General features: G+C 39.9%; 2 protein-coding genes across 7 annotated transcripts in view; one reads left to right on the top strand and one right to left on the bottom strand.

Annotated features, from left to right (window-relative positions):
* aanat1 (arylalkylamine N-acetyltransferase 1) overlaps positions 1 to 384 on the bottom strand; it is a 3,279-nt gene extending 2,895 nt beyond the window's left edge. The window contains exon 1 of the mRNA XM_077524400.1: positions 27 to 384. Coding sequence (XP_077380526.1) covers positions 27 to 174 — 148 coding nt within the window. The 5' untranslated portion in view covers positions 175 to 384. The remainder of the gene's footprint in view (positions 1 to 26) is intronic.
* ube2o (ubiquitin-conjugating enzyme E2O) lies at positions 312 to 25,608 on the top strand. 6 transcript variants are annotated; one of them, XM_077524389.1, is made up of 25 exons: positions 312 to 422; positions 1,972 to 2,478; positions 7,889 to 7,948; positions 8,692 to 8,802; positions 9,399 to 9,496; positions 9,569 to 9,632; positions 9,830 to 9,973; positions 11,014 to 11,123; positions 11,279 to 11,429; positions 11,557 to 11,614; positions 12,048 to 12,195; positions 12,535 to 12,690; positions 12,963 to 13,117; positions 13,323 to 13,435; positions 13,579 to 13,707; positions 13,792 to 13,881; positions 13,974 to 14,277; positions 14,904 to 15,079; positions 15,149 to 15,250; positions 15,339 to 15,519; positions 16,271 to 16,407; positions 17,096 to 17,299; positions 17,397 to 17,454; positions 21,717 to 22,434; positions 23,887 to 25,608. In XM_077524389.1, exons 2-25 carry the CDS (start codon positions 2,041 to 2,043, stop codon positions 23,894 to 23,896), a joined length of 3,915 nt encoding a protein of 1,304 aa, XP_077380515.1. In that variant the 5' UTR covers positions 312 to 422; positions 1,972 to 2,040; the 3' UTR covers positions 23,897 to 25,608. The 6 variants fall into 6 exon arrangements, with proteins under 6 accessions (XP_077380515.1, XP_077380514.1, XP_077380512.1 ...); XM_077524388.1 differs by having other exon boundaries at positions 11,279 to 11,420; positions 14,904 to 15,250; XM_077524386.1 differs by having other exon boundaries at positions 14,907 to 15,250.
* The last annotated feature ends 13 nt before the right edge of the window (positions 25,609 to 25,621 follow it).

Genomic DNA, 25,621 nt, shown 5'->3' with positions numbered 1-25,621 from the left:
CAAGATCCGTATAATTGCTCGTTTACCTTCTCTCTCGATCTCAAACACGCTGATAGCGTCCTCTGGGCTGAGGGAGCGGAACTCGCTGGCTGGCAGTGTGTGTCGACGTCCCTGTGCCACCGGAGAGCGCATGTGGAGCGGCTTCGGGAACGACATGGAGCTCACCACTGACATCCTTTCAAAACCACTCACAAGGCTTCTACAAGTAAAGAATTCCACGTGGAAACGGAACACTAAATATTTGCTTTTCCCCCCCTTCTTTTTCTCCTGTTTCCTCCTCCTCCGATGGTCCTGTTGGGATCGTGCGTAAATACTGAGTCCCAGCCTTGCGCAGAGGAGCTTTTATAGCCTCCGCTCACCGCACCTTAGACCACACGATAATCCTCAACCTGCCAGATGGATAAGCAAACCTTTCTCAACACGTGAGTGAGCTGAAGCAGAAACAATAATCATATTGAGACGGACTCAGGCGGGGTGTTTTCGTTTTTGTGTGTTGTGACTTATCCATGATAAGTTGGTGGTATGACGAGGATATATGTTCTCCTCGTCATACCACCAACATGGGCACTGCATCACATTTGGATTTGGCGCCACATGTCAACAACAACATGTGAAGGGACTTTTATGGAAAGCCGTTGGAGCATTTAGTCTATCCTTTTAGTACACATTAGGGATGGCTCCAGGATTTGTTTTCTCTCCTAAATGGGGGCCTGACTGATAGGGCTGAGGAAAAAAATTATAAATATAAATATTGGGAATAATTTATAAATATATTTTTAGAATGCCAAATAAAATGGTGGCAAGTCTTAACTGGAGCTACACTGACCTCTGTCGGGGCTAGAGCCCTTTCTAGCCCCGGTGTAGCGGCATCCCTGTCATTCGTCCGTATGCTAGTGCTAGTATGCCCTTTAAGACAAAATAACTAGAAGAATGACTGTATTACTGGTAACGTTTATCACATTTATCACAATTCTGCACATTAATAAAACAACTAGGGTGATCTAGTACAACAAATAGCCTACAGTATGATTTACTAGTGACTGTTTTTTTATGACTATATAAATGGCACCATGTAGGCTGTGCAAAATAAGTAAATAACTCTATAGTTCATGAAGTGTGCAAATATACAATAGTAAGTGCAACAATACTACATCAACAAGATCACATAGTTAAAGAGTTTTGCTAGCCTAAAAGAGTTTGTAGTTTGTCACCTTTCAGTCTTAAACTATTTTAAGAATTTTAATCTGTTTCAGATAAATAAAACAAAAATGAGTAAAAACATTTCAAATTTGGCGGCTTCAGGTTAATTGGGCGCTCCGAATTGTCCCTAGGTGTGCTTGTGAGCGTGGATGGTTGTTCGTCTCTGTGTGCCCTGCGATTGGCTGGCAACCAGTTCAGGGTGTCCCCCGCCTACTGCCCAGAGCCAGCTGAGATAGGCGCCAGCACCCCCCGTGACCCTTGTGAGGAATAAGCGGTCATGAAAATTTATGTTGATTGACATTACAAATTTGTAAAGAAGGTATTTTTAAAAAAATAATACAATAATTCATTAACATTTTGAAATTAGGTTTGCTATTAAAATAAAACAAATTAACTATTTATCAATATATTTTTAGTATATACTGTATATATAAATTTGTTTTGTTTTTATTTTATAATTTACAATAATCACTTATTGAAGTCAAAATGGTTGATTGATGGTGTATGTTTCATCATTCCTGGAGGTTTTTTTTTTTTTTTTTTGTTGGACGTGCCTAAATATACTATTCAAAAACAGATACCTAATATACTTGCGTAACAAAGTACCGTCTTTGTACTTTGATACATTCCAACAGTGCCCGCGGGCCATAATGCAAAACAATCACTTGACTGACATCTATCGGGTAGATATGGCACTGCGTGATGACGCTGTCACGTCAGTTACGCGGCTTCCGCGTAGCTACGTAAACGCATGCGTTCTCGTGCTTCCAGGTTGCACTTTTTTCTCCATCGCACAGTGTCGTCCTCGCGCTCCAGCATCACTCCCTGACAACAGCAGCGATGGCGGAGCCCGCAGCACACGATTCAACGGACGCAGCCCAGCCTCCATCCCCTACCCCGGGCCTTTCCCCCGCGGCCAGCCCGAGCTCCGAGCCCCTATCCATGGCCCTGTCTCCCACGACGGACGGCTCTCAGCGGCTGCTCTTCTCTCACGACTTGGTGTCCAGGAAGTATAGAGGATCTGTCCGGTTTGGCCTCGTACGGATGATCCACGGCGAGGAGGAATTCAACTCGGACTCGGACCTTGATGATGGTGGAGGGAGAGACGGAGGCGGCAGTGGTGGTGGCGGCGGCGGCGGTGGAGGAGGAGGAGGAGGAGGAAAAGGCGGTGGAGGTGAACGAGTCCCGTGTGACATCCACAGTCGGCCTCTCGGTCGTGGGTTTGTCCGTGTTCAGTGGTACCCTGATGGAGGGAAGCAGGACATCGGGGAAACACAGGTAGGCTACCACATCACAGCTAATGTGTAAATTAGTAACCCTTGACGTGATTCTTTGCATGACACGCTTCTACAAAGTGTCCTTCTTGGTCTGGACAAGATTGCGCGTTGACTTGTTTGCACTCTGTTTCTAATGAATCTACTTCAACGCCTAGCCTACATGGCTAACTTCCTAGCATTCCAAGCACCGCACACATGCTAGTTAGTAGCATAGCTCTTAGCCGTAAGTTGCTGAGTTGGTGCTACCGTGTAAACCTCCTTATAGTGAGTGACTATGGCTTACGGCATGTGTAGTATACAGTAAGTCATTTGAATTGTATATTAATACATTTTAATATGAGTTGTGTCCTGTGGTTTGTCGAGCTCATCCTTGCGACAGGTGCATAATGTAACTTAGAGACTGGCTCTTTCAAAACTTGAACTAGCTTCTCAGCTGGGTGTGACGTGGATGGATCCCCATCTATACATGAAAGCAACAATTATCATTTATTATTTTGATTTTATTTGCGTCCGTTTTGAATGAGCAGTAAGGGAACGGATGCTTCGTGGCAAAACTCTCCCACTTTGATATGTATTTCCTCTTAAACAATAATCTAATTTGTATCCTCCTCATTAGGGATAAACTTGAGCCTATCCCACCTGACTGAGGTGAGGTACACCCTGGACTGGTCCTCAGTCAGTCACTGGATCCATATAAATAAACAAAATGGCATGTTTTTGGGTCTCAAAAAAATGAAATCCAGGACAAAAAGGTGCCACAATCAAAGGTCCCAAAGAAAACGGACTTTCTTTATTGCCAAATCAGTGAGATATAAGAGCCTCAACTGGGCCTTGATGGATATGTAAACATTTTGTACCTTACTCAGCTTGTTCTTAAAGCTGACCTGATCCCAGACCATGTTTAGCATTGCTGTCTTTTCAATGGTCACTGAGAACATTCCTTTCTGCATGTATGTCACGTTGCTTTCATGTAAAGCTATTGTATTGTTAAAAGGATGCAGCCCTAAAACAAGGACTGATCTGGAAAGAGTGCACAGAGGCTTGTTTCAGAGAGACTGGCCTAGAAGATGTCTATTTCAGTCGTCTCACTTTGTCCCTTTGAGTTGCCTGTGAGCCTCTTTAGACTGCATCATTCATGTCACATTCTATTGTTTATCTGCCTTGACTATTATCTGTATATCAGAATACACTGGATTATACAGCATGACAAATACTCCTAATTAATAATGCTATCTTTAAGGGGTCTCAAACTCAATTTAAGTGGGTGCCGCTGGAGATAGTTTGGGTGTATCTTGGCCACACCCACAAAAAGTACAACTAATCCAATCGTTGCACTCTTTATTAATAACAGTTCAGAATATTAACGGTTCTTAGTTGATTAATGATGTCTGATTTATTGAGTGCCACAAGTTCTCTGTGCTGTCCAGATAACGGTATGTTCCTTTTCTTTCACTGTTTCTCTTCATGGTACGTTTTGAAAAACATTCAAGTGAATAAAAACAAAAAAGAATGACGCGGAAAAACATGGGGCCAAGTAGGGGGCTGGAGAATATCAACCTGCCGTAAATGGCTCCCCGGCCACAAGTTTGAAACCCTTGCTCTAGTGGCACCTCTAGATACTTTTTAAGCGCACATTGCAAACATTTTGCTTTGCTTGTAATTAGTTTTATTTAGACGTTCTTAGGAGAGTCATAAAATTTGAATTTTCACAGAAAAACAAGAATTTTAAGAGCAGCAAGAGTCTTTAATCGCAATTTATAGATGAAGAAATACTCCAGGAGATCAATTCCTTGTCACATTCTGTTTCATGAGCTCTATGAATTAGGAATAGTTTTGTTTCACTGTTTCAACATGTTATTTTGTGTAGCTGCTGTAGCTGTATCATTTATTTTAAAAGGAGATTCTGTATAACTCAGAATAAGCATAGTTGCCGTGATCTGTATGACATAATTCAAGAAATATGAGTTGTGCGACATTTTGCCAGACTGGCATTAGCGGGAGCGCTGTGCCTTTTTGTCAAAATAAAACTTCTTCCAATTCCCTTCTCTTGTTCCCATTACTCTGCTGACCCCATGTGTATATATAACGGGAGCAGACCGTTATTGGTCTAGTATTTGGGGTCTGCTGGAATCATTCACGAAAATCATCTTGCATAGCATGCACTGATGTCAAACTATTTCTAACTTTTAAACAATAAAATGAATGACTTCACCACCAAAATGCTAAATTGTGGGTGTAACTGCGGAGACACTAAAAGACGACTGGTATACTATTTACTTAGCCGTGCAGGCCACACCAGGCGTTTATGTAAAGGTTGATTTGAATTGCCCAAATCCTCATTTACGGATAGAGTTATACTCAGAAGTTATGAGTCGTACTATTGTCTGATGTAATGTAGGGGTGTGAATTGCCTAGTACCTGACGAGTCGATCCGTATCACGATTCATAGGTCACGATTCGATTCGATACCGATTAATCCCGATATGAATTTACAAGTCGATTGTTGCGATTTTTTTTTACTCAAATTTAGAAAATACCATTCAGTAAACTTGTACATGTATACTGTAAGATTTGTATGAAAATGTATTATTTATTGATCTGAAACTTCAGTTTTATAACTGAGCCACTGTATTTAACAAACAGGTTGTAACCTTTTCCATGTTAGAACAGCATTGAAATAAAATATTAAGGCTTAATGTTCCATTAATATAACATTCTTCCATGCTTAAGGTGTGAAAGTTAGATGTTTTGTTGAATATTTTTCCATAAAAAATGGATGTTAAAAAAATCGATTCGGCTGCCTACTGAATCGATTCAAGAATTGCGTGCTTTAGTATCGCGATATATTGCCGAATCGATTTTTTTTAACACCCCTAATATAATGTACTGTGATCTTCTATGCCGATCCGCTTCACAGTTGAGAAAGGCACCTAAACTCATCAGAAGAAGCCGTATCTTTAATGTCCATGTTGCCATAGAAACACTCACAAAGCATATGTCGTGGTTTGAATCCCTAGTAGCGCCATGGACTCAAAGCTGATGTTGTTCTGTGCAACCCACTCTTAAAAAGAATTTATACGAAGTGAATTCATGTTGCATCTCTGAAAAGCGATTCAGTTACACTCTGCTTAGAGCGCGAAAGTGTGCCGCACACTACCTTTCTCCTCCACGTCCCATTTTCTATCATAAAATCTTAATAAAGCCATTTGGGTTTAGATCTCCATCTTTGTGCCTGACTCATGCGACCCAAATCGAGGGCAAGAGGTGCATTGCAGCAGTTGGGGCGTGGTGAGAAGTTGTGTCCAATCCTTCCCGGTGTGCGTGACACAGCAGGTCGCTGTTGACCGCGTTGTCTGTGTTTTTAATGAAGGTGCTGCCCCTCTTAGAGCTCATGTCAGGGCCGAGGGGATTGTTATAGTGGGATGCGAGCCACTCCCTGGGAGTGCTTGGAGGAGGGGAGGATGACACTTGTTTGTTGTATCTACTGAGGATGACTACTATTTAAGCAGATCTCATTTTAGAGATCTTACTTTTATTTTACGTAGGGATGCACGATAATATCGGTGGCCGATAATTATCGGCAATTATCGACCAATTTGACATTCAAACAGATAAACCAGATAATATAGAAATCTGCCGATAATTATCGGCAATTTGATTTCATTCAGATAAACCAGATAATAAAGAAATCCAGCAATAATTTCAGACATGCACTGTTGGTCCATTTGTTGTGGTTGTGGCTCATATCAATAAAATTCAGTTTAATGGTGCTTTAAATGCAATTTGAAACATTGTGCAAAGTTTATACAATGTTTCAGTGTATTTCGTAGACTTATAGTAGGACTCAAAAGTATATTTGTATTCAAGTTAATTTTAAAACAATTATCGGCTTACTTATCGGTTATCGACATCGGCACTTCTAAATTATTGGTTTATCGGTATCGCTTGAAAATAGCATTATCGTGCATCCCTAATTTACTTGCTTAATTTTTAGTTTAGCTTAACACGTGCTGATGACCATTGAAGCTCCCTGTAATTTTTGTTATAATTTTTTAAACAAATCTGTCCATTCTTTGTGTTTAAACAGAAAAGAGAGTAATGTATATATTTTTAATCTGACACCGATATTTTCTTGTTTACTGCGAATGAATATCGGCTTGAAATAACAGTTTTTGGTCTCTTTGACTATTAATAATTGGTATCTGTATCAGCCTTGAAAAAAACCCATATCAGTCTATCACTAATCTTAAACCTTTCTTATCCTGTCAGTCTCCACGTCTCAAGTAACCCCTCTTCCCCCCATCAGCTTCCCAGCTTGCCAGTGATGGGGAATGTTGACATAATATGCTGCTGACTGGATGCTTGTTCTGCCTTGAGATAATGGATCTCATTTGATCTCTTGCTTCCATTCTTATCCGCAGTCTCGGCCCTGCCCATTAGGGAGACAGCCGACACTCCAAAACGCACGCACACACATAAATTTTTATGTTTGTTTAGAAAAAAAAGACCCAAAAAAACTCTCTGCTGGTGCTTTTTGATTTGTCATTCTGTCTTCCGTCTGGATCTCGCACTTAATGGAATGCTCAAATATGTGCTCCATCACTGTGCCACGTTTGCTGCTCATCCTGAATTTCAAAACCGCCACACCCCTACACTCTACATGTCTCTGTTGTTGGATGTCCTACTTCCTCCTTTCTGCATTTCTGTACATTGTCTTGCCTTACACGGAAAGGTGATGAAAAGCCTGGATGTTAGGAACCAGTGTTGTTGTTCTATTGTTTTGTCTTGGTGGCGAAGTAGTTCCAAGAACTCTGTGTCAATCAATAACCTGCCGCCACTTGGCCCTGTCCCGTGGCAGCTACGAGAAGCTATCAGGGTGTCAGCGTGATTGATTATGTACTTGTTTCTTGTTACATCGACAAACATTACCTTCGATTCCTATAGGAATTGTGCCTTTGCAAACTTTTTTTTTCTGTCGAAAACAACAATGTGCATCAATACTATCTTAGTGCGTACTATGACAAAGCATGCCAGTCTATCATCATCATGCCGTGTTTTTCTTCATTTCATCCAGTCCTTCCTGAAGCATCTTCAGTTGGTGCAAAATGCATTTTTATTCACACCCCTACTTCTTATGTTAATTTTATTGACCTATTTACTTGGCTACTTATGACATTTTTTTTTATGTGTTATTTGTTTTACCTGATTTACTTCAGAACTGATTTTTACTCCATGTACAGCACCTGTTATGCAGTGTTGGTTGTTTTAAACTATGTGCTATAAAGTACATGTAAAATTGAGTTGAATTATTTTAGCTTCTAACTATTTGCACTTAGTGTTTTGGTATTAGCACAACAATATCTGAAAGATGCAGTAAGTTAATTTTTTTGTTTCCATTTTTCCTTACACAGCTGTTGCTTGAAGATCGATCCATCATGATCAGAGACATTGTTCGACGCAATAATTCAAATGTAAGACAAACACTCAATACTTTTCTTCCTCAGCTCCCTAATTCTTCTTATCATTGTATTTTTGCCTCCATCTTATCTGCTGTACTGATATGAACATATGGGGGGGGGGGGACAAACTATTTGTTATCTTCCTGAAGAAAAGCAATGGCCAATGAAGTACTGTAATTTGAAACTAACAAGACAGAACTTTGCTTTTTGGCAAGATACACAAGTTCTTTATTTACATATGCAGAAATGTAGCAAATAAGCAAAAGAATAATGCAACTTCTGGGGCTGCATTGCTACAAACCCCACTTGAAGTTGGGATTATGTTGCGTAAAACGTAAATAATAATGGAATACAATGATTTTCAGATCCTTTTTTTTTTTTTCCCTTCCTTCCTTCAACTGACTGTATATGTTCCCTAACAATTTTTGATTTGATGTTAAAAGGAAATGTGATGTAACATAGGGGTAAACATGAATCTGTACCAGAGTTTCTGGAACAGGTTGCAAGCTTCAAATTAAAATTGAGTGACTATTAGCAAAATAAATAAATAAAATAAAAAATTAAAAAAACATTAAATATCTTGTCTTTGTCGTGTATTCAGTTGGAAGGTTCAAAAAAGGTTTGTGCAACATCATTATGCAGAGGTTACCATCTTTTTTGTAACGGCCAGGTTCATTAATATTTTTAATTTTAATTTAATTTTTATTTTTGGGCCACAAAAAATGCGACATTTGTTGACTCCATGTTTATTGCAGGACAACCAGTGTGGCATTGTGACCAACGTGGATATCGAGTGTGCAGTGAAACTGGTGGGCACAAATTGTGTGCTGTATCCTGTCAACAGCAAAGAGCTACAGCATATTTGGGTAATTATTCATATTTCCCTAGTTTTTGGTGATGCATAACCATAACCAGTAATAAGATTTGAGATTGTGATGGTTTTTAGTTTCTAGATTAATTTAGTTAGTCGGCACCAATAACATATAAACATATTGATTTTACTTACATTTATTTAAATAGGCAAAGTTATTTTTGGAGCAAATCCCAGAAAAAGAGCCAACGCAACTTAATGATACTACTAATTTCATTCATACTTGATCTCTGCCATGTTTTTCCAACAATTGGACAACTGATAAGAGTGATGGTGAACTTTAGGGTGTCAATGTGACTAAGGTCAAGCTGCCACAACATTGTAGTCATTGTGTTTCATGCATCTACCTAATACTAGTGTGACGTCAGCCAGATAAAAATAACTCGTGTTCAACTAGAGCTGCTGAAAAAGTACATCACTTTAAAAATAAATTAAATAAAGGGTTTAATTTTGGATGGGTCTCCCATCAGGACCTCAAGCAAAGTCTACTCCTGGCAGTGTTAAATCAATCACACATATTCCTGTAACTGCATTTTATCAATGTGCACTATTTCTCATTTTAATTCTCAAATTGTTTCCCTTCCTTCCCAGTCTTTTATGTACGGTGACTACATAGCTTATGACTTTTGGCTAGGCAAAGTGTACGACTTTACGAATCATATCATCCTCAAGCTCTCCAATGGAGCCAGGTAAGCTTATTTATGTGTGATTGTGTGTGATTATGATTATTTGTCAACTGATGTTTTCTCACCTTCGTGCAGATGTTCTATGAGTGTGGAGGATGGTGCCAAGCTGTACGATGTCAGTCGACATGTTTGTGATCCGGTATGGTATCATGCTCTTATTACATGCTTTATCTCTCCTATGTAAGCCAGATGGCAGATATATTTATTTTTTTACCCTAATTTTGCTTTTGTTTTGTTATTTTATGAGCATTTCAGACAATAACTTGATGGTCATTTATCGTAACATTTGAGGTGCTGTATTTTCTGCTGGGTCAACCATTTACCATTGCTTTTCAGGGCCTGTTCTTTGATGAGGAGTACGGGTTCTATCCTGGCCAGGTCCTGATTGGTCCTTCTAAAGTTTTCTCAAATGTCCAGTGGCTATCAGGGGTCAAACCTGTCCTCTGCAGGAATTGCAAGTTCAGGGCAGTGGTGGAAGAGGTACATTGAAACTTTACCATTTTGTGCAGGGTTGACTGTATACTTAAAGGACCTACAGCGTCCAGAGGGTCAATTCTTCACTAACAAGCTCATTAGAAGTATTTTATGTTCGGGAAAATGAAACTGGCACTAATTTTCAATAATATCAGCCCATTTTTCCACGATATAAACCATTGTTTTCGGACTATAAACCACTACTTTTTTCACACGCATTTTTAATTTTTAATTTTAATTAGAGATCGCTTTATGTGCCCCGAAATGTATTTTTTGCATTAAGTTAAAAAAAAAAAAAAAGTCATCTTTTAAGCACATCAGGATTTCCGAGGCATTTGCATTTTTTAAGTTTGACCTATCAAACAAAGCTAGGGCAATAAGGATGCATTGTAATTTATTGCCATGACATTCCGGGAAAAAAAAATCCACATACATAAACATTACTCAATATATTTCCATATTACATATATATTATTGTTAGGACAACCTGATGTTCTAGAGAAAAAACAATGTCGGATTCTAAATCTGTAAAAAAAAAAAAAAAATCTAGAAAAATTTGCCTGATTTTTAAAAGTGGCAAAAATTTGTTGACCAGTGTTGTCCAATTGATTATTCAATTGATTACTCTGGAAATCGGCATAACTTGATACCAAATTGTGGTGTGGACAAAGGAATGTACTGCACACTAAAGTTGCCGTATTTACTCATATTTTATATATCAATGTCTGATTGAATACATTCCACCTCCAAAATGACAATAGGATTTATTCATTATATTGCTGTCATATACCTTTGTACATTTACATCAACACAACAGCACCCCAAAGTTATGGTCTAGTTACCCGGTACTAATTTATTATGCAAAAAAATCACTAATTTACTACTATGCTTTCAATGATAAAAATGGTATGAAATTGCTCTGTACTGACAAACATGGCATGAATATTATGTCTTCACTAATTATGGAAATTAGTAACTTTCTAAGCCTTGTTTGTCTACTTCTGCTTTGACTACCATTCTCACTGGTATTAATGTGGTTTACTCAGGTCAAGGTTTTGGAGTTGAAGGTGACCTGGATCACAAAGAGCTATTCCCCAAAAGGCTCTGACAGCATTTATCCTCCTCCTTGCACCATCACACAAGAGAATCTTTGCAGGTTGGTCTGCTTCCTCACTGATACAAATGAAGCCACACACCATGCTTGATCAACAACTATATATAATGTAGCTCTAGATGCATTTTTTTCTTTCCTCAGATCGATTCTTGTGTACTGCCCTATGAGTGTAATTTTGCTCTCCATACCGGGTTTAGGGTGAGACGCCTAGGCTACTATGACCACACCCAGAGGCAGCTTGGAGACAGAGGTCTCTATGTGTTCCCTGCTAATGGGGATGCCACACGCATCACATTCGAAGGACCTGAAAGGACCCCTGTCCTACAAGAGGATCCTGTGGTCAGAAAGGTCTAGCTTACATGAGGCATCACTGATAATTATCTTTCAGGCTTTTAGCTGTCAATCCATACAAATGTGATCCCTGTGAAACTCACTCAAGGGTGTGTTTGTGTCCACGCCTGCCTGTGTGTTACAGTTGAAAAGATTTTTCAAGAAGGATTCTGGCAAGAAGACAGAGAACGCCGATACCCAAGGTGCCAAACAACGCTATATTCCGAGCAACAGTGTATTCCCATTGTCATTCAGCACACACAAAGTCCTTATACATTTGTCATGGTCAGAAAAAAAAGCATATTCTTCTCACGTACTTGGGAACTTCAATTGAATGTCTCGATGCTGTGTCAGAGAGCGTTAAATTCCTGTGAGAGCAGTCTGACAGACACTCTCCACAAATGAAGCCCTGAGCTGAGGAAATAGTTTGACAAATGGTGTTGAAGTGCAGCACAGTCTGTAACATAATCTGGAAAAACGGATTAAGCATGGTACTTGTTCTCTCACTACATTTAATTGTTTTTTTGGCATTATGAAACTGATTACAAGTTTGATTTTTTATTGTTCTTTATTACGTTCATTACTGTGTGCTTTTTATTCTGTCATGTAAAACAATTTATTTTTATATGTTAACAGGCGAGCACAAATCCGAACAGACCGATGCCTCCCTTCACGACAATAACTGCCCAAACAATCAGAATCCTCCTGACCCTCAAAACGCTCCTGCTGAACACGGCGAGCACGACGCAGATGATGAGGCAGCAGAAGACACGGACGACACCAGGTCTGGCAGCTTGTCTTGATTTTAACTTCGATACGCACATACGGTGTGCCACATTAGGGAGTACAACCCCTTTTGAAAAACAAGCTTTTTAATACATTTCTCAGTGAAATAATCTTTGTTGAGTTGACTGGCCTTTGGCTTACTCTGGCTGATTCTAAAAGGAAACTGTTTTGGGGTGTGCTCATTGATGTTGAGCAATTTATACATTATTTTGAAAACTATTTCCCCCGTTTTTGCACTAGTGACTACGACTAGTGTGGCAGAGCTGTTAAATATGTTAAATCTGTTATGGGATGGAGCGAGGGAAAAAAAAAGTCGCCTTTTCTACCTGTGTTGTAGTTCTCTGACATCGTCAGCCAGCTCCACAGCGTCGTCACAAAGCGGCGGTCTGGGAACGAACCGCAAGAAAAGCATCCCACTCTCTATACGAAATCTGAAGAGGAAACACAAGAAGAAGAGGACCAAGTTCTCCCGCGAGTTCAAACCAGGAGACAGGTGGGATGTAGCATACTGTCGTTTCATTATGTTTGGGCTGCCTCTTTTTGTTATTTCTCGTTGACAGTTTTGTTAGATTTGTATTTTCACTATGGATTATACAGGTTGAATTTGTGTTAAATCAAATTATAGCACTTTCATACAAAAAAATGTAACTCAGAGTGCTGCGGATTACAATATCCACAATACAACATGGGCTTGTCAGAGCTTGTCTACTGTAGTATGATTCTAGTTGGTTTTTTTGGGTTGACACAATGTGCGTTTTTGTGTAGTGTGGCTGTGGAAGTTGTATCTACCAAGACTACAGCTGATGTAATGTGGAAGGACGGGCGTGTGGAGAAAGGGATACGCTCAAATGACCTCATCCCTATCCAGCATCTAGACGGCCATGAGTTTTGCCCTGGCGACTTCGTGGTAGACAAACGACGTAAGCCATTGTCCAATAGTTTTGCAATTCATATTGAAGCTCTTTTCTTTTGGATACATGGCCAGTAACCATGTATTTCCGATATTTTAATCAACATGCGCTCGTCCATTTGATATCATCTGTGTTTTATGTAAATCATTGCAAATAGTGGTTTGCATTCTCCATGGCAATAAAATCTCTAAAATGCATATGTGGTTCACTATAGCTCAAGCCCTCCAGGACCCAGGTGTGTATGGTGTTATCCAGTCTGGTGACCACAAGGGCAGGACATGTGTCGTTAAGTGGATCAAACTCAATGCCACCAGTGACGACGTAGAGGTCAGTCAGGAAACCTGAGCACAGATTGGAAAAAAAAAACCCAAACACTATTACTCGTCATGCATTTTCTGTACATTGTTGAGTCTATTAGAATGATTTATCTTTTTTTTTTTTTTTTTTTTTCTCCATCCCGTGGCCTCCAGGTTATTGGTGTGGAGGAAGACGTCAGCGTCTACGACATAGCGGATCACCCTGATTTCCACTTCCGCACCACTGATATTGTCATAAGGATATGGAACTCGGACGTCGGTGAGAATGACTGTGAAAATGAGGTAAGGTGTATTTAAATTAGGTGATGTAGAATCTCGTAAATAAGCCATATCATAGCATTTATTTTGTTGTTGTTGTACCCTCAGACATCAGTCGGCCAAGTGTCCAGGGTGGATGTGAGCAGCAAAGTGGAGGTGGTGTGGGCGGACAACTCCATGACCATCGTCCTCCCACAGGTGCTTTACAACCCAATCGCTAAAATGAGAAGGAAAAAAAAAAAAAAAGATGTTGCCATTATAGTTGCTGACATTCGTGAAATCCCACGCAGCATCTTTACTGTGTGGAGTCTGAGATCGAGGAGACGGACTACGACTCTGCGGACGAGACGAGTAGCGGCTTGTCCACTGAGGAGTGGGAGGACGAGAGCGACAGCTGGGAGACAGATAACGGCCTCACCACAGAGGATGACAGCCATGTCGACAATATGGACGTCACGGAGACGGCAACCCCCACGTCCGAGTTCATCATTCCCCCTCAAGAGGAGGACAAAGTCGGCGTAACCAGTCCAACGAAAGCGGTCGTTGGAAAAGAAGGTGAAGCATTAGTAGTGGCGAGTTCAGCTTCTGGAGGAGGTAAGGGTTTGAGATTCTAACTTCAAAAAATAATAGAACAGTTTGTTTTACGGAAGCGTATTGCTGTCACACCAGGAAAAAAAAAAGTGACGTTTTAACATAATTTTCACGTTTTTACAAAAGTTTCATGTTTTAACATCATTTCACATTTTAACATGATAAATATTATGCTAAAACATCAAACTTATATAAAAACGTGAATATTATCATTTTACTTAAGTTTCATGTTTTTACCCTATTTTCACGTTTTTACATAAGTTTTATCTTTTAACACGTTAAAACGTGAAATAAGTTTATCATGTTAAGATGTGAAATAATCATGTAAAAACATGAAACTTATGTAAAATCGTGAAACTTATATCATGTAAAAATGTGAAACTTATATCATATAAAAATGTGAAACTTATGTAAAAACGATAATTTTTTACTTAAGTTTCACGTTTTAGCATAATATTTATCATGTTGAAATGTGGAACTTACCATGTAAATACATAAAAAATATGTTAAAACGTGACATGGCTTTTTTTTTTTTCCTGGTATAACAGCACTACGCTTCCGTATTATTTCGAGATTGTAACTTCATTGCATTTTTTTCTAACAAAAACGTGTCCCGTGGCGCACTCCAGCAGGCGCCGTCAACGGAGCCGAGAAGCCGAGTAAAGATGGCGCCTCTCGAGGCTTCCGGGAGTTGAAGGAAGCCCTGAGGATCTTGGAGAGCCTGAAGAACATGACTGTGGAGCAGCTTTGGACCGGCCTCTCGCCGACATCCCCCACCTCGGTCGCGCCGGCTTCGGCAGCTAACGTAAGTCCTGCGCCGCCGTCAGCCCCCGAAAAACCCAACAAGGAAAAGCGCTTCCTTGATGACCTCAAGAAGCTGCAGGAGAACCTAAGAAAGACTCTGGATATTGTGGCCATCGTGGAGGAGGAGAAAATGGAGGCTGTAGTAGAAGCAAGCGGGGGTGCGGGAACAAAGGTATGCTTGGACAATCCTCAAGCCAGCCATCGGTGTTGATTTCTATTCCTCTTTCATTTTTGATTTGTCCTTCCCACTGGTTGCTCAGACCGAGAGACCTGCAGAGGAGAAACCCCATCAGGAGCCACAGACCCCGGTGGCTGGACAGGAGTGGCCCAGTGACTTTCTGAGTGACACACCTGTACTGTGCCAACAGAGTGGCGGCAAACCTGGCGTCACCTTTACTAGTGCCAAGGGTGAAGTGTTCTCTGTGCTGGATTGGGCGCCAGGTGCACATTTTCTTCTTCTTCTTCTTCTTTTTTCTTTTTTTTTTTCTTTCCAAAGTCAAACCTGTGTAGTTAGGTTTGTCCTCACCCTGTTATAAATGCGTGGTTGTAAGGTCATGGTTTGGTTCACATCAGCTCAGAAAATGAACAAAATGCATAAAAAAACAAAACAAAACTTCCATCCATCCATTTTCTTGACCGCTTAATCCTCACAAGGGTCGCGGGCAAAACAAATCTTTTAAATAAACAAACAAACAAAAAAAAACAGGTACAGATTTAATCAAATTTAACTGGAAACAACAGCTTGAGTCTTTTTTTTATTTTATTTAAGAAGTACAACCCGGTTTGTCTTTTTTTTTAAGCAATAAAATGATGCAGACGAGTGCAACGGTAACAATTTGTACAGTGTGAATTATTATTCTGAAAAATGCAAATTTTAGTGCTTTGGTGCCGTCTGAAGAGCCAGAGAGAAGCTTTTTAAATGCCACTTAAAGTTTCTTTGGCTAGCCTTGACTTTGATACATGCTCAAATTCTTCTGGTTTTTAATCATGAGTCAGTCAAGAAAAGCAAATAAAGAATGCTAACCTTACCATACAGTGCTTCAGATTCTTCTAAATGATCAACCCTGGCTGGGTTTGGCCAGCATATAAGACTTAAACTGGTGTGATTACAAAAGGGAATCAATTATACATGAGTTCAATCTCTTTGGCGGCTGTTTAAGTTGTCTGTCTCATACCCCCCTCCGTCTTGCAGAAACGCATTCCTTTCACAAAATGGAATTTCAGCCAGCCGAAGCTAAGAAGTTCTTCAGCACCGTAAGGAAGGAAATGGCTCTGCTGGCGACATCATTGCCAGATGGCATCATGGTCAAAACCTTTGAAGATCGCATGGTGGGTTCGCAATCCTGAAATTTTACCGACATATCTGCCATTTTAGATTAATATCGTTTATTTTTTTTTATTTATTTTTTTAAATCAACTGTTGGACCGTTGTAGCTGAATTTTGTGCTGCTGAAGTTGGTAGCTGGATTACAAACTGGAAAACCATTGACCTTCAAACAATGTCTCACTGTTCATCTTGAAAACATTTCTTATATACAATCTCATCCAAAATTTCCTTTTTTGCATGATTACTGTTTGCTGATACACTGACATAAAAACCCCATGTGTTAGTTGTCAATCAAACTGATTGACCAGCAAGACTGTCCTGATTCACTGACATTGATGTTATCCACATACAGAACTGTTTACATTTTTAGGCAGCATTAAATATGTTTTAGCAATTTTAAAATTGGGAATTCTAGCTTGAATTTTTCGCATAACTCCATCAAGGCAGAATTGTTAACTAACATTGTTTTTCAGTAGTCTGTCCTATTAGTTTTATGTTTCACTTTTTCAAAATCATGGGTGCAATATTGCCCAAAACCTTCATTAACATTTTGGCAAGGCAATTGTATTGCATTGTGGTATGATGTTGTGCTGAAGTAGTTTGCATGGAAAAGGGGGGTGCCTGTGCACAAACATGAACTAATTCCAATTATTTCTTAATTTTGCGTTGTCATGGCTTCCTCCCACACAGGACCTGTTCTCTGCTCTGATCAAGGGGCCAAACCGTACGCCTTACGAGGACGGCTTGTTCCTGTTCGACATCCAGCTGCCTAACATTTATCCGGCGCTGCCGCCCCTTTTTCGTTACCTGTCTCAGTGCAGCGGCCGCCTCAATCCCAACCTCTACAACAACGGCAAGGTCTGCGTCAGTCTGCTGGGCACTTGGATCGGCAGGGTAAGCGTTAGCCAGTTAAATGTTTTTAAGAACTTTGGGGGAATCTGGTTAAAATATTCAGTGACATGCTCATTATTTCCTTGCTTTTTATTAACAGGGCACTGAGAGATGGACCAGCAAGTCCAGCTTGCTGCAAGTCCTCATCTCCATACAAGGTTAGCACATTCATCCATTCGTCCGTCTTCTCCCATATTGCAGCCTTCGCAATTTGAAAACATTCTACTATATTGCAATGCTGATTTGAATTTGATTAATTTTGAGTCAATTAACTCATTCAATCACAGCCATTTAAACTGAAGCAACCCCCAAATCTCCTGGCTGTTTTACTGGATTTTGCAAGGCCTACAGAATAAATTGCTATAAAAACATGGAATCTACGAAAAGAAAGATTAGAGTCTCTTATTTAATCAGGAAAAACAGTAAATTTCAATCTGTTTCGGTTTTGCAGCATTAGAATTTAGCTAAGTTTCATCATTATTCATAAATCTGTTTAGAATTGTGTGGAAATCAGCCTGTTTTCAACGTGGCCCTTGTTGAGCTCTTATACTCTACTCTCTCAAATACGTCTTTGAGACACTTAAAACCTTTAACCCTTGTGCCATTTGCTTAGCCAAATATGTAAATTAGGAGTTGATTGTGCAGGGGGAAAACAAAAAAAAACAAAAAAACAAAAAAAAATGAGCCACGGCTTTGGAAAACTGGGGGACCGTCAAAATGCGAGTGTGCCAACATTTCTCAGCCATTGCATGAGGGAGATATCTATTATAATATCCCTGGAATTGGCGTTAGCCAACCGCGTAACATTAATGTACATTATAAGTGACATTTTTGGACCGATTGGACACTGCATGTATTTTATTGCAATTTCCGTGATTTCTGCATGAAATCCTTCTATGGACATTCCTCGACGGTGCCATGGCCATGAGAAAGATTTCGCACCCCAAATCCACCAGGTGGCGGTAGAGGCCAATTAATGATTTTCCTTGCAAACGCCGCACTGATTCCAGCACGCCATATTCCACACAGACTTATTTCTTCGTGCTTTTTACTGATTGTGCATTCGACAGGATGTTAGTGGATGCGCGTGCACGTTAGTGGGCGCGCGTGCGTGTTCGTGGATGCGCGTACACGCGCGCCACTTATATTTTTGTGCAGAAAAAGGTATTGCGAGCTATTGACTTATGTTTCGTGTTGGGATATGCTGTTTGTTTGTCTGCATGGACGTGGGAAGCACGTTCCCTAGTGGGAGGGGTCGAATGGCAATGCTCTTTGCCGTTGTTATGTCCCCAAAATGAGCCACTGTTAGAGGTGGGCGTCGTTGCAATACAGCGGTTTTCCTCAGTGTGTGAAGGCTGTTATTTAATTTTTTTTTTCTCTTTCTTCACTTCAGAACTTCAGAATTAATAGCGTGCATATTCCACACGCATGCACAGTTCGATCATCCATTTTGAACAGCCGAGCATTGACATTTGCTCTGCCAAGGCTGCAGGGGGCAGGCGTGCCATTGTGGCCAAACGTGCGTGCAACGTGGAGGTGACGTATTTCCCTTCGTGCATTCTTCAAAACATGGCAAGGAGCATGGATCGGTGAAAACAATAAGCAGAAGGGATAAGACAAAACAAAAAAAACGTTTTTTTTTTGCAACTTATGAAGTGTAACATGTAACGGTTGTCGAGATGAATTCCTCGTCGGTTATCTTATCTGGCCGTTGCATTTCTACGTGTGAAAGTGCTAAGCTTCGATTTTTATTCGGCTAGTTTGTATTCACAACAACGTGCTAACGTGCTAAGAGGCTAACGTGCACGAGACATGAGCTTCCTGGATCTAAGGAAAAGAACGGCGATCGGAGACACAAAAAGCTGCAAATGCAAGTTGGCAAGTAAGTACTTCTACAAAATAAACATAAACGAACATATGAGCACGTCCTGGAATGCCGCGGGGGCCGTGTAGCTTCCCAACGGTATGTAGCTCGTCGCTGTGTTGACTTCCGTTCGCCGGATACAATTGGATACAGGCGGTGTAAATTTATCCGAAAAACACGCACGATTTCCGGGTAAAGTAAACGGACGGATCGGTGTAATGGAGCTTTTTCTTTCCGTTATTTGTCCGGAACCGTACGTCCTACGGGGAAAATGACACATATCTGACACATATCTGGAACCGTGAGCACAAGAGATACGTGGCTCGTTGAAGTGCGACGCCGGATATGGGGGTGTAAATCGGGCCTTCCTGTACCCGAAAATCAAACACAATTTGCGGCTAAAGTCACGGAGGGTCCCGGTGCCGCTCCGGAGCCCCACAAAAAGTACTTTTTTCCCCAAAGTTTTCTATCAAAGCTACCGTGTTGCCTGATGCTCTAACTATGTCATATGAAAGATTCAAATTTATTTCTTTATTATACATATATACAACACAGTTAATTTTCTTCATAATCTATTATTTGGCTTCTGTTGTCCTATGGTGGGGGGAAATAATAATAATAAATAAATATACTATATTTATGCATAGTTTTGATGCCAATGAACATTTTGGGTGGTTGAAAGAAAAAAAAATGTTAAAAAATGACTTAGTTATCACACCTCAAAGTAGAATTACTTATTTGGCTAAAATGTACTCTTCGAGGGTGTTCTGAGTTAAATTGCCATTGTCAAAAAATTTGGCATGCATTGAAAAAATTGTTGTTATAACTTATTGCCTTATTCGAAGCTCTAATTATGTCATATGAAGTATTAATTTTTTATTTATTTTTTATACATGTATACAGCACAGTTCGTTTTCTTCATAGTCCATTCTTTGGGCTTGTATTGTCCTAAGAGGGGGGAATACATAAAAAAAAAAAAAAAACTTCATATGTATGGATAGTTCTGATGCCAATGAACATTTTGAGTGGTTGAAATAAAAAAAATGTTAAAAATTGACTTAGTTATCACACCTCAAAGTAGAATTACTTATTTGGCTAAAATGTACTCTTCGAGGGTGTTCTGAGTTAAATTGCCATTGTCAAAAAAATTGGCATGCATTGAAAAAATTGTTGTTATAACTTATTGCCTTATTCGAAGCTCTAATTATGTCATATGAAGTATTAATTTTTTATTTATTTTTTATACATGTATACAGCACAGTTCGTTTTCTTCATAGTCCATTCTTTGGGCTTGTATTGTCCTAAGAGGGGGGAATACATAAAAAAAAAAAAAAACTTCATATGTATGGATAGTTCTGATGCCAATGAACATTTTGAGTGGTTGAAATAAAAAAAAATGTTAAAAATTGACTTAGTTATCACACCTCAAAGTAGAATTACTTATTTGGCTAAAATGTACTCTTAGAGGGTGTTCTGAGTTAAATTGCCATTGTCAAAAAATTTGGCATGCATTGAAAAAATTGTTGTTATAACTTATTGCCTTATTCGAAGCTCTAATTATGTCATATGAAGTATTAATTTTTTATTTATTTTTTATACATGTATACAGCACAGTTCGTTTTCTTCATAGTCCATTCTTTGGGCTTGTATTGTCCTAAGAGGGGGGAATACATAAAAAAAAAAAAACAACTTCATATGTATGGATAGTTCTGATGCCAATGAACATTTTGAGTGGTTGAAATAAAAAAAAATGTTAAAAATTGACTTAGTTATCACACCTCAAAGTAGAATTACTTATTTGGCTAAAATGTACTCTTAGAGGGTGTCACTGATTCCAAGGCACAAGGGTTAAAATAGAACGTATTTACAGTGTTCCCTCGTTCATCGAGGGTGTTAGGTTCCAAAAACTACCCGTGTTAAAAATAAATAAATATATAAAATAAAAATATATATTTTAGTTTTTTCATTTTTGTCTGATTTCTGCTTTATTATAAATGCTTTTTCATTTGCCATGTTCTTTTTTTATTTTTTTCCATTAAACTGTTTATTTTTTTAATTATTGTATTTATTTAAATGTACTTATACAGCACAGTTCATAGTTTTTTCATTGTTTTTTTTTTTTTTTTTTTGTTTCGGTGTGATTTTTGGTTTATTATGAATGCTTTTTCATTCATCATTTGTTTTTTTCCCAAGTATGTTTTTTTTTAATTTACTTATTATACAGCAACTGTATATATTTCCTTTCTAATGCAATGACGTGACAGACACCGTTGGAAAGGTCTCATCAAGAGGAATCCGCAGATGCCCCTATCTCCTCGGTCGGCCGTAGGGTTCGAGAGATACGACTGTGCAAAAAATAAATAAACAAACCAATAAGCACGCTGTAAAAAATCCGCAAAACAGCAAGGCTACGAAAGATGAACCCGCAATAAACGAGGGAATACTGTATAAGTTTTTTGGAGCAAATAAGTTAAACAAGGCATAAGGTAAATCAAAGTACAACTACATATGAGTGCCGTAGTCTTATATGATCATATACGACGTGTCAACCGGCAGGTCTGATCCTGGTCAACGAGCCTTACTACAACGAGGCGGGCTTTGACAGCGACCGTGGCCTCCAGGAAGGTTACGAGAACAGCCGCTGCTACAATGAAATGGCCCTGATCAAAATGGTCCAGTCCATGACACAGCTGCTCCAGAATCCCGTGGATGTGTTCAAGCAGGAGATCCGGGAGCACTTTGTCTGCAACGGCTGGCGTCTGGTCCACCGCCTGGAAGTGTGGCTAGAACTGCATGATGCCGCCGAAAGGGACCACGCGTCGCACGCCTCCTCCAGAGCGCATCACGCCAAGGCTTCTTGCGCGGACGCTCCGGAGGAGCAGGCGCCCACGGCTGTGGCGCACAGCACCCCCAGGAAGGCGGGAGGCAGTATTATAGAGGAGGAGCCAGAGGATTCGGGACTCAGTCCGTCCACTACGTCTGCGTCTCAGCGGGAGACTGGTGAGATCGCGGAGCACGACAGCAAAGACGTCGCTTTGGCCACGTCGGAAGCGGTTTCCGCCGCTGGTGACGGCGCGTTCGGCCAGCCGGTGGTGCGACCCAAGAAACGGAGAAAGAGCTATCGGAGCTTCCTCCCCGAGGGCGGTGGCTACCCGGACATCGGCTTCCCTCTCTTCCCGCTCTCGAAAGGTTTCGTCAAGAGCGTCCGCTGCGTGCTGCTTCAGTATCGAGCCGCGCTGGTGGCCGCCGACGTCCCTGAGCGAGTGAAGGACAAGTAAGTGCCTCCTCACACCTCTACACTGTCTGCTCGTCTCCTTTCTGTCCATCAAGCTGTTGAGGAGCTTTTTAACTCATTCACTGCCAGTCATTATAGAAAATTTTTACATTTCCAATACTCACGTGATATTACATTCAATAATTATATATAAACCGAATCTACCAAATAACAGAATAGACTCCCTACTTTTTGTCCCGTCCCGTTCTTTTATAATTGACAGCAGAAAAATGTAGGTTTGCCAAAATACAGCCATTTCTCCCATGGACTCTGAAACTGTGTTTATTTCCTATAAAATGGGGCAATGATGTCATCTACCGGTGGTTGGGCATCAGTAAAGTTGTTTCCAAGTTTGATATTTACAGTGGAGCATGCTCAGATTCGCCCCCATTTAGCACCGCTCTAAAAAATACAATTGACAAGTATACTTGTCAAAGGCAGTGAATGAGTTAACCGTGGAGGGGACGCATGTGAGAAAATAATAGGAAAGCGAAAAATATTTGTCATCACAGTAACAGTGTTACATACATTTATTGTACGGTAAACCCTCTTCTGAAAATACATTGATTGGTTTGGTGCTCACCTATATCTAAACATATAAGGAGTAAGAATTAAAAGTTAGTTGTTTTTCATCACAATCTCAACTATTTTAGTGTGCAAGACATGCACCTAAAACTATGTCTGTAATTTTTAATCTGATGATTATGAATTTTTACTCCTTATATGTTTAGGATATTCAGTTTGTAAGCACCAAAAACAAAGTTCTCTTGACAGTTGCCAGTGTTGAGTGCTGTGTAAAAGTATTTGCAATCTCCTCTAATAATATAATCGGTCTATCCCTGTCAAATGTGGATGTACGGGTGAATAAGTGACATTACACATATGAACCAACAAGAGCCTGAAACGTAATCCCTCGTGGTGTGAACAAAACGTCAGTGTTGCTGGGCTAACATTAAACGGCCACATCTGAGTGGTCAGAATTACTCTGTGCATAATTTGAAAGTCAAACAACATTTCCAGGGACCAAAATAATGGATTTAATAATAATAATACTTATTATTATTATTATTATTATTATTATTATTATTATTATCATTATCATCATCAATATTATTATTATTATTATTATTATTATTATTATTATTCAAAAATTTCAAAATTACATTTTATTTAAATTCCTGTTGGGATATTGCTATGAATATTTGGGATTGATTGAAATCTTAAAAAAATAAAAACCTGATTTAAAACTCAACATGCGTTTTACCTGAAAAAATGGCGAGGAGGGAATAAAAATAACTATATATATTTTTTTTAATCGGCAAGTCTGCGGGTGTCCACTGTATCTCCTTTTCTTCAATTTAATCCAAGTGATGTTTTTTGTCCTTTCCTCTGTGGGCCTGGCCGGCCTTTTTACTGGTGCCACCTGATCTCGTCTTTTTGTTCTCCCTCCAGTGACACATAAAGATAACCGACAAAGGACCTCAGCTGCTATGCGTCACAGAAACCCTTATCTGCACTTGAAGCAGGTAAACATTCCCCCAAGCCCCTTCTGTCAGTGGTGGAGATTGAAAACAATGGAAAGGACAGTGCCAAGAACCTGATGACCACTTCGCGTTTCAGTTTAGCTTGAAAACCTCGCAACGTGTTACGAAAGACCACCGGGTTCCTGTTGAAAGGCCCGATCTGCTGCCACTTTGTAGCACCGCTGATGCCATCAGTGGGACCACCCTGCACTGATAACTCCATCCAAATGCGTCAAGCAGGCATATGGGAACATCCACCCAATCGAAACCACTTCTTGTATGCTTTCTGCCAAATTATGCCAACACACCAATGTCATCGAACTGCCAACAGCTTGTTACTTCACTCATAACGCTATCTGTTTTATTTATTAGTCGTACCTTGACTTATGAATTGTTTCACCTTACATCTGCCCAGCATTCAGCATCTCACAATTATAAATAATAAATTGAGCAAATAAGAGCCGAGTCACGGAACAAATTGAACTCCTAAGCCAAGGTACCACTGTATTACCAAAATGGAACTTGTTTTTGAGTCATAACACGCACACACTATGACCACATCCATTCCATCATCTCGTTGAAATGTTGCCTTACTTGGAGGGGAATCCTGTACAGAGCTGCTTGTTTGGTTAGCACTGTGCTTTGTTGCAGTGTTAACCTCTCCATTGCGCCCTCCTCACATGCATGAATGGCAGCAAACTACACATCTGCTTATCCGGCACGATTGCTCTTCCCTGGCCATGTGTGACTGCTTTAAAAAAATAATAATAATAATAACAAGTTAGTACAGCAATTTTCCACCAACTCGCCTCTCTGGGTTTTTATTCTGCCCGTTGACAGGTGATGCTGTATTTTACTGTGAAAGAAAATTATTCTTGTGCTTCCTAGGGAGAGCAAAGCAGTCTTTGTTTACATCTTTTTATTATTTTTGTACAAATGAGTGAATCCCATCAAACCGATGCTATGCTTGTAACGTGGGCTTTCTGTGTGCTGTTGAACTACCTGGATGAGTCTTAAGAGTTATTTTATGAGTTATGATGAATTGTCGTGCGTGCACACATGAGAATTCCGCACCGGATGAGGCAATCAGGCTTCCTTGACCTTCCGACGTCATTATTTTGCTGCCTGTAATGCTACAAAGAAATTAAGTTATCTTCACTGTAGCGCCAAGCCTGTATTTGCTTTACCCTCCTCCTCCTCTTCATGCTGCTGTCTGTAAATGTCAGACATCTTCTTACATGAAGTGCAAACCTTCCTGCCTGAAGTTGATGCCATTGCTTATGAAGCTGTCAAAGATCTGATCAAGCACGTGGCTTTTGAACAATATCCGACATGTTATTGCTCCTCCCACACAAGCCAAAGCATGTACCATTTTGCTTTAAATTAAGCCTTTCTGCCAGGCAACACTTGACTGTATCATGTCATCTCCACAGTGGCCTGTTTTAGTTATAAATATATATACATGAAGAATTAAAGTTATGATTTGTAGCCTGATTCCCTCTCTGTGGATGTCATGGATATATAAACTCACTTGAAGATGTACGGATGCTTGGGGCATATGTACAAAAATGATTTCAGTTTTTTTCAAATTGCATTTGTTGTGTTGAGACAGATGTATATTAACGTATTAAACTTTGCAAGCATTACTGTAGTGATGTGTCTTT

Source organism: Festucalex cinctus, chromosome 6 (genome assembly GCF_051991245.1).
Source record: "Festucalex cinctus isolate MCC-2025b chromosome 6, RoL_Fcin_1.0, whole genome shotgun sequence".
In the NCBI taxonomy this organism is placed as follows: Eukaryota; Metazoa; Chordata; class Actinopteri; order Syngnathiformes; family Syngnathidae; genus Festucalex; species Festucalex cinctus.
The sequence above is the reverse complement of the archived record's forward strand: the minus strand, read 5'-3'. Positions and strand labels throughout refer to the sequence as shown.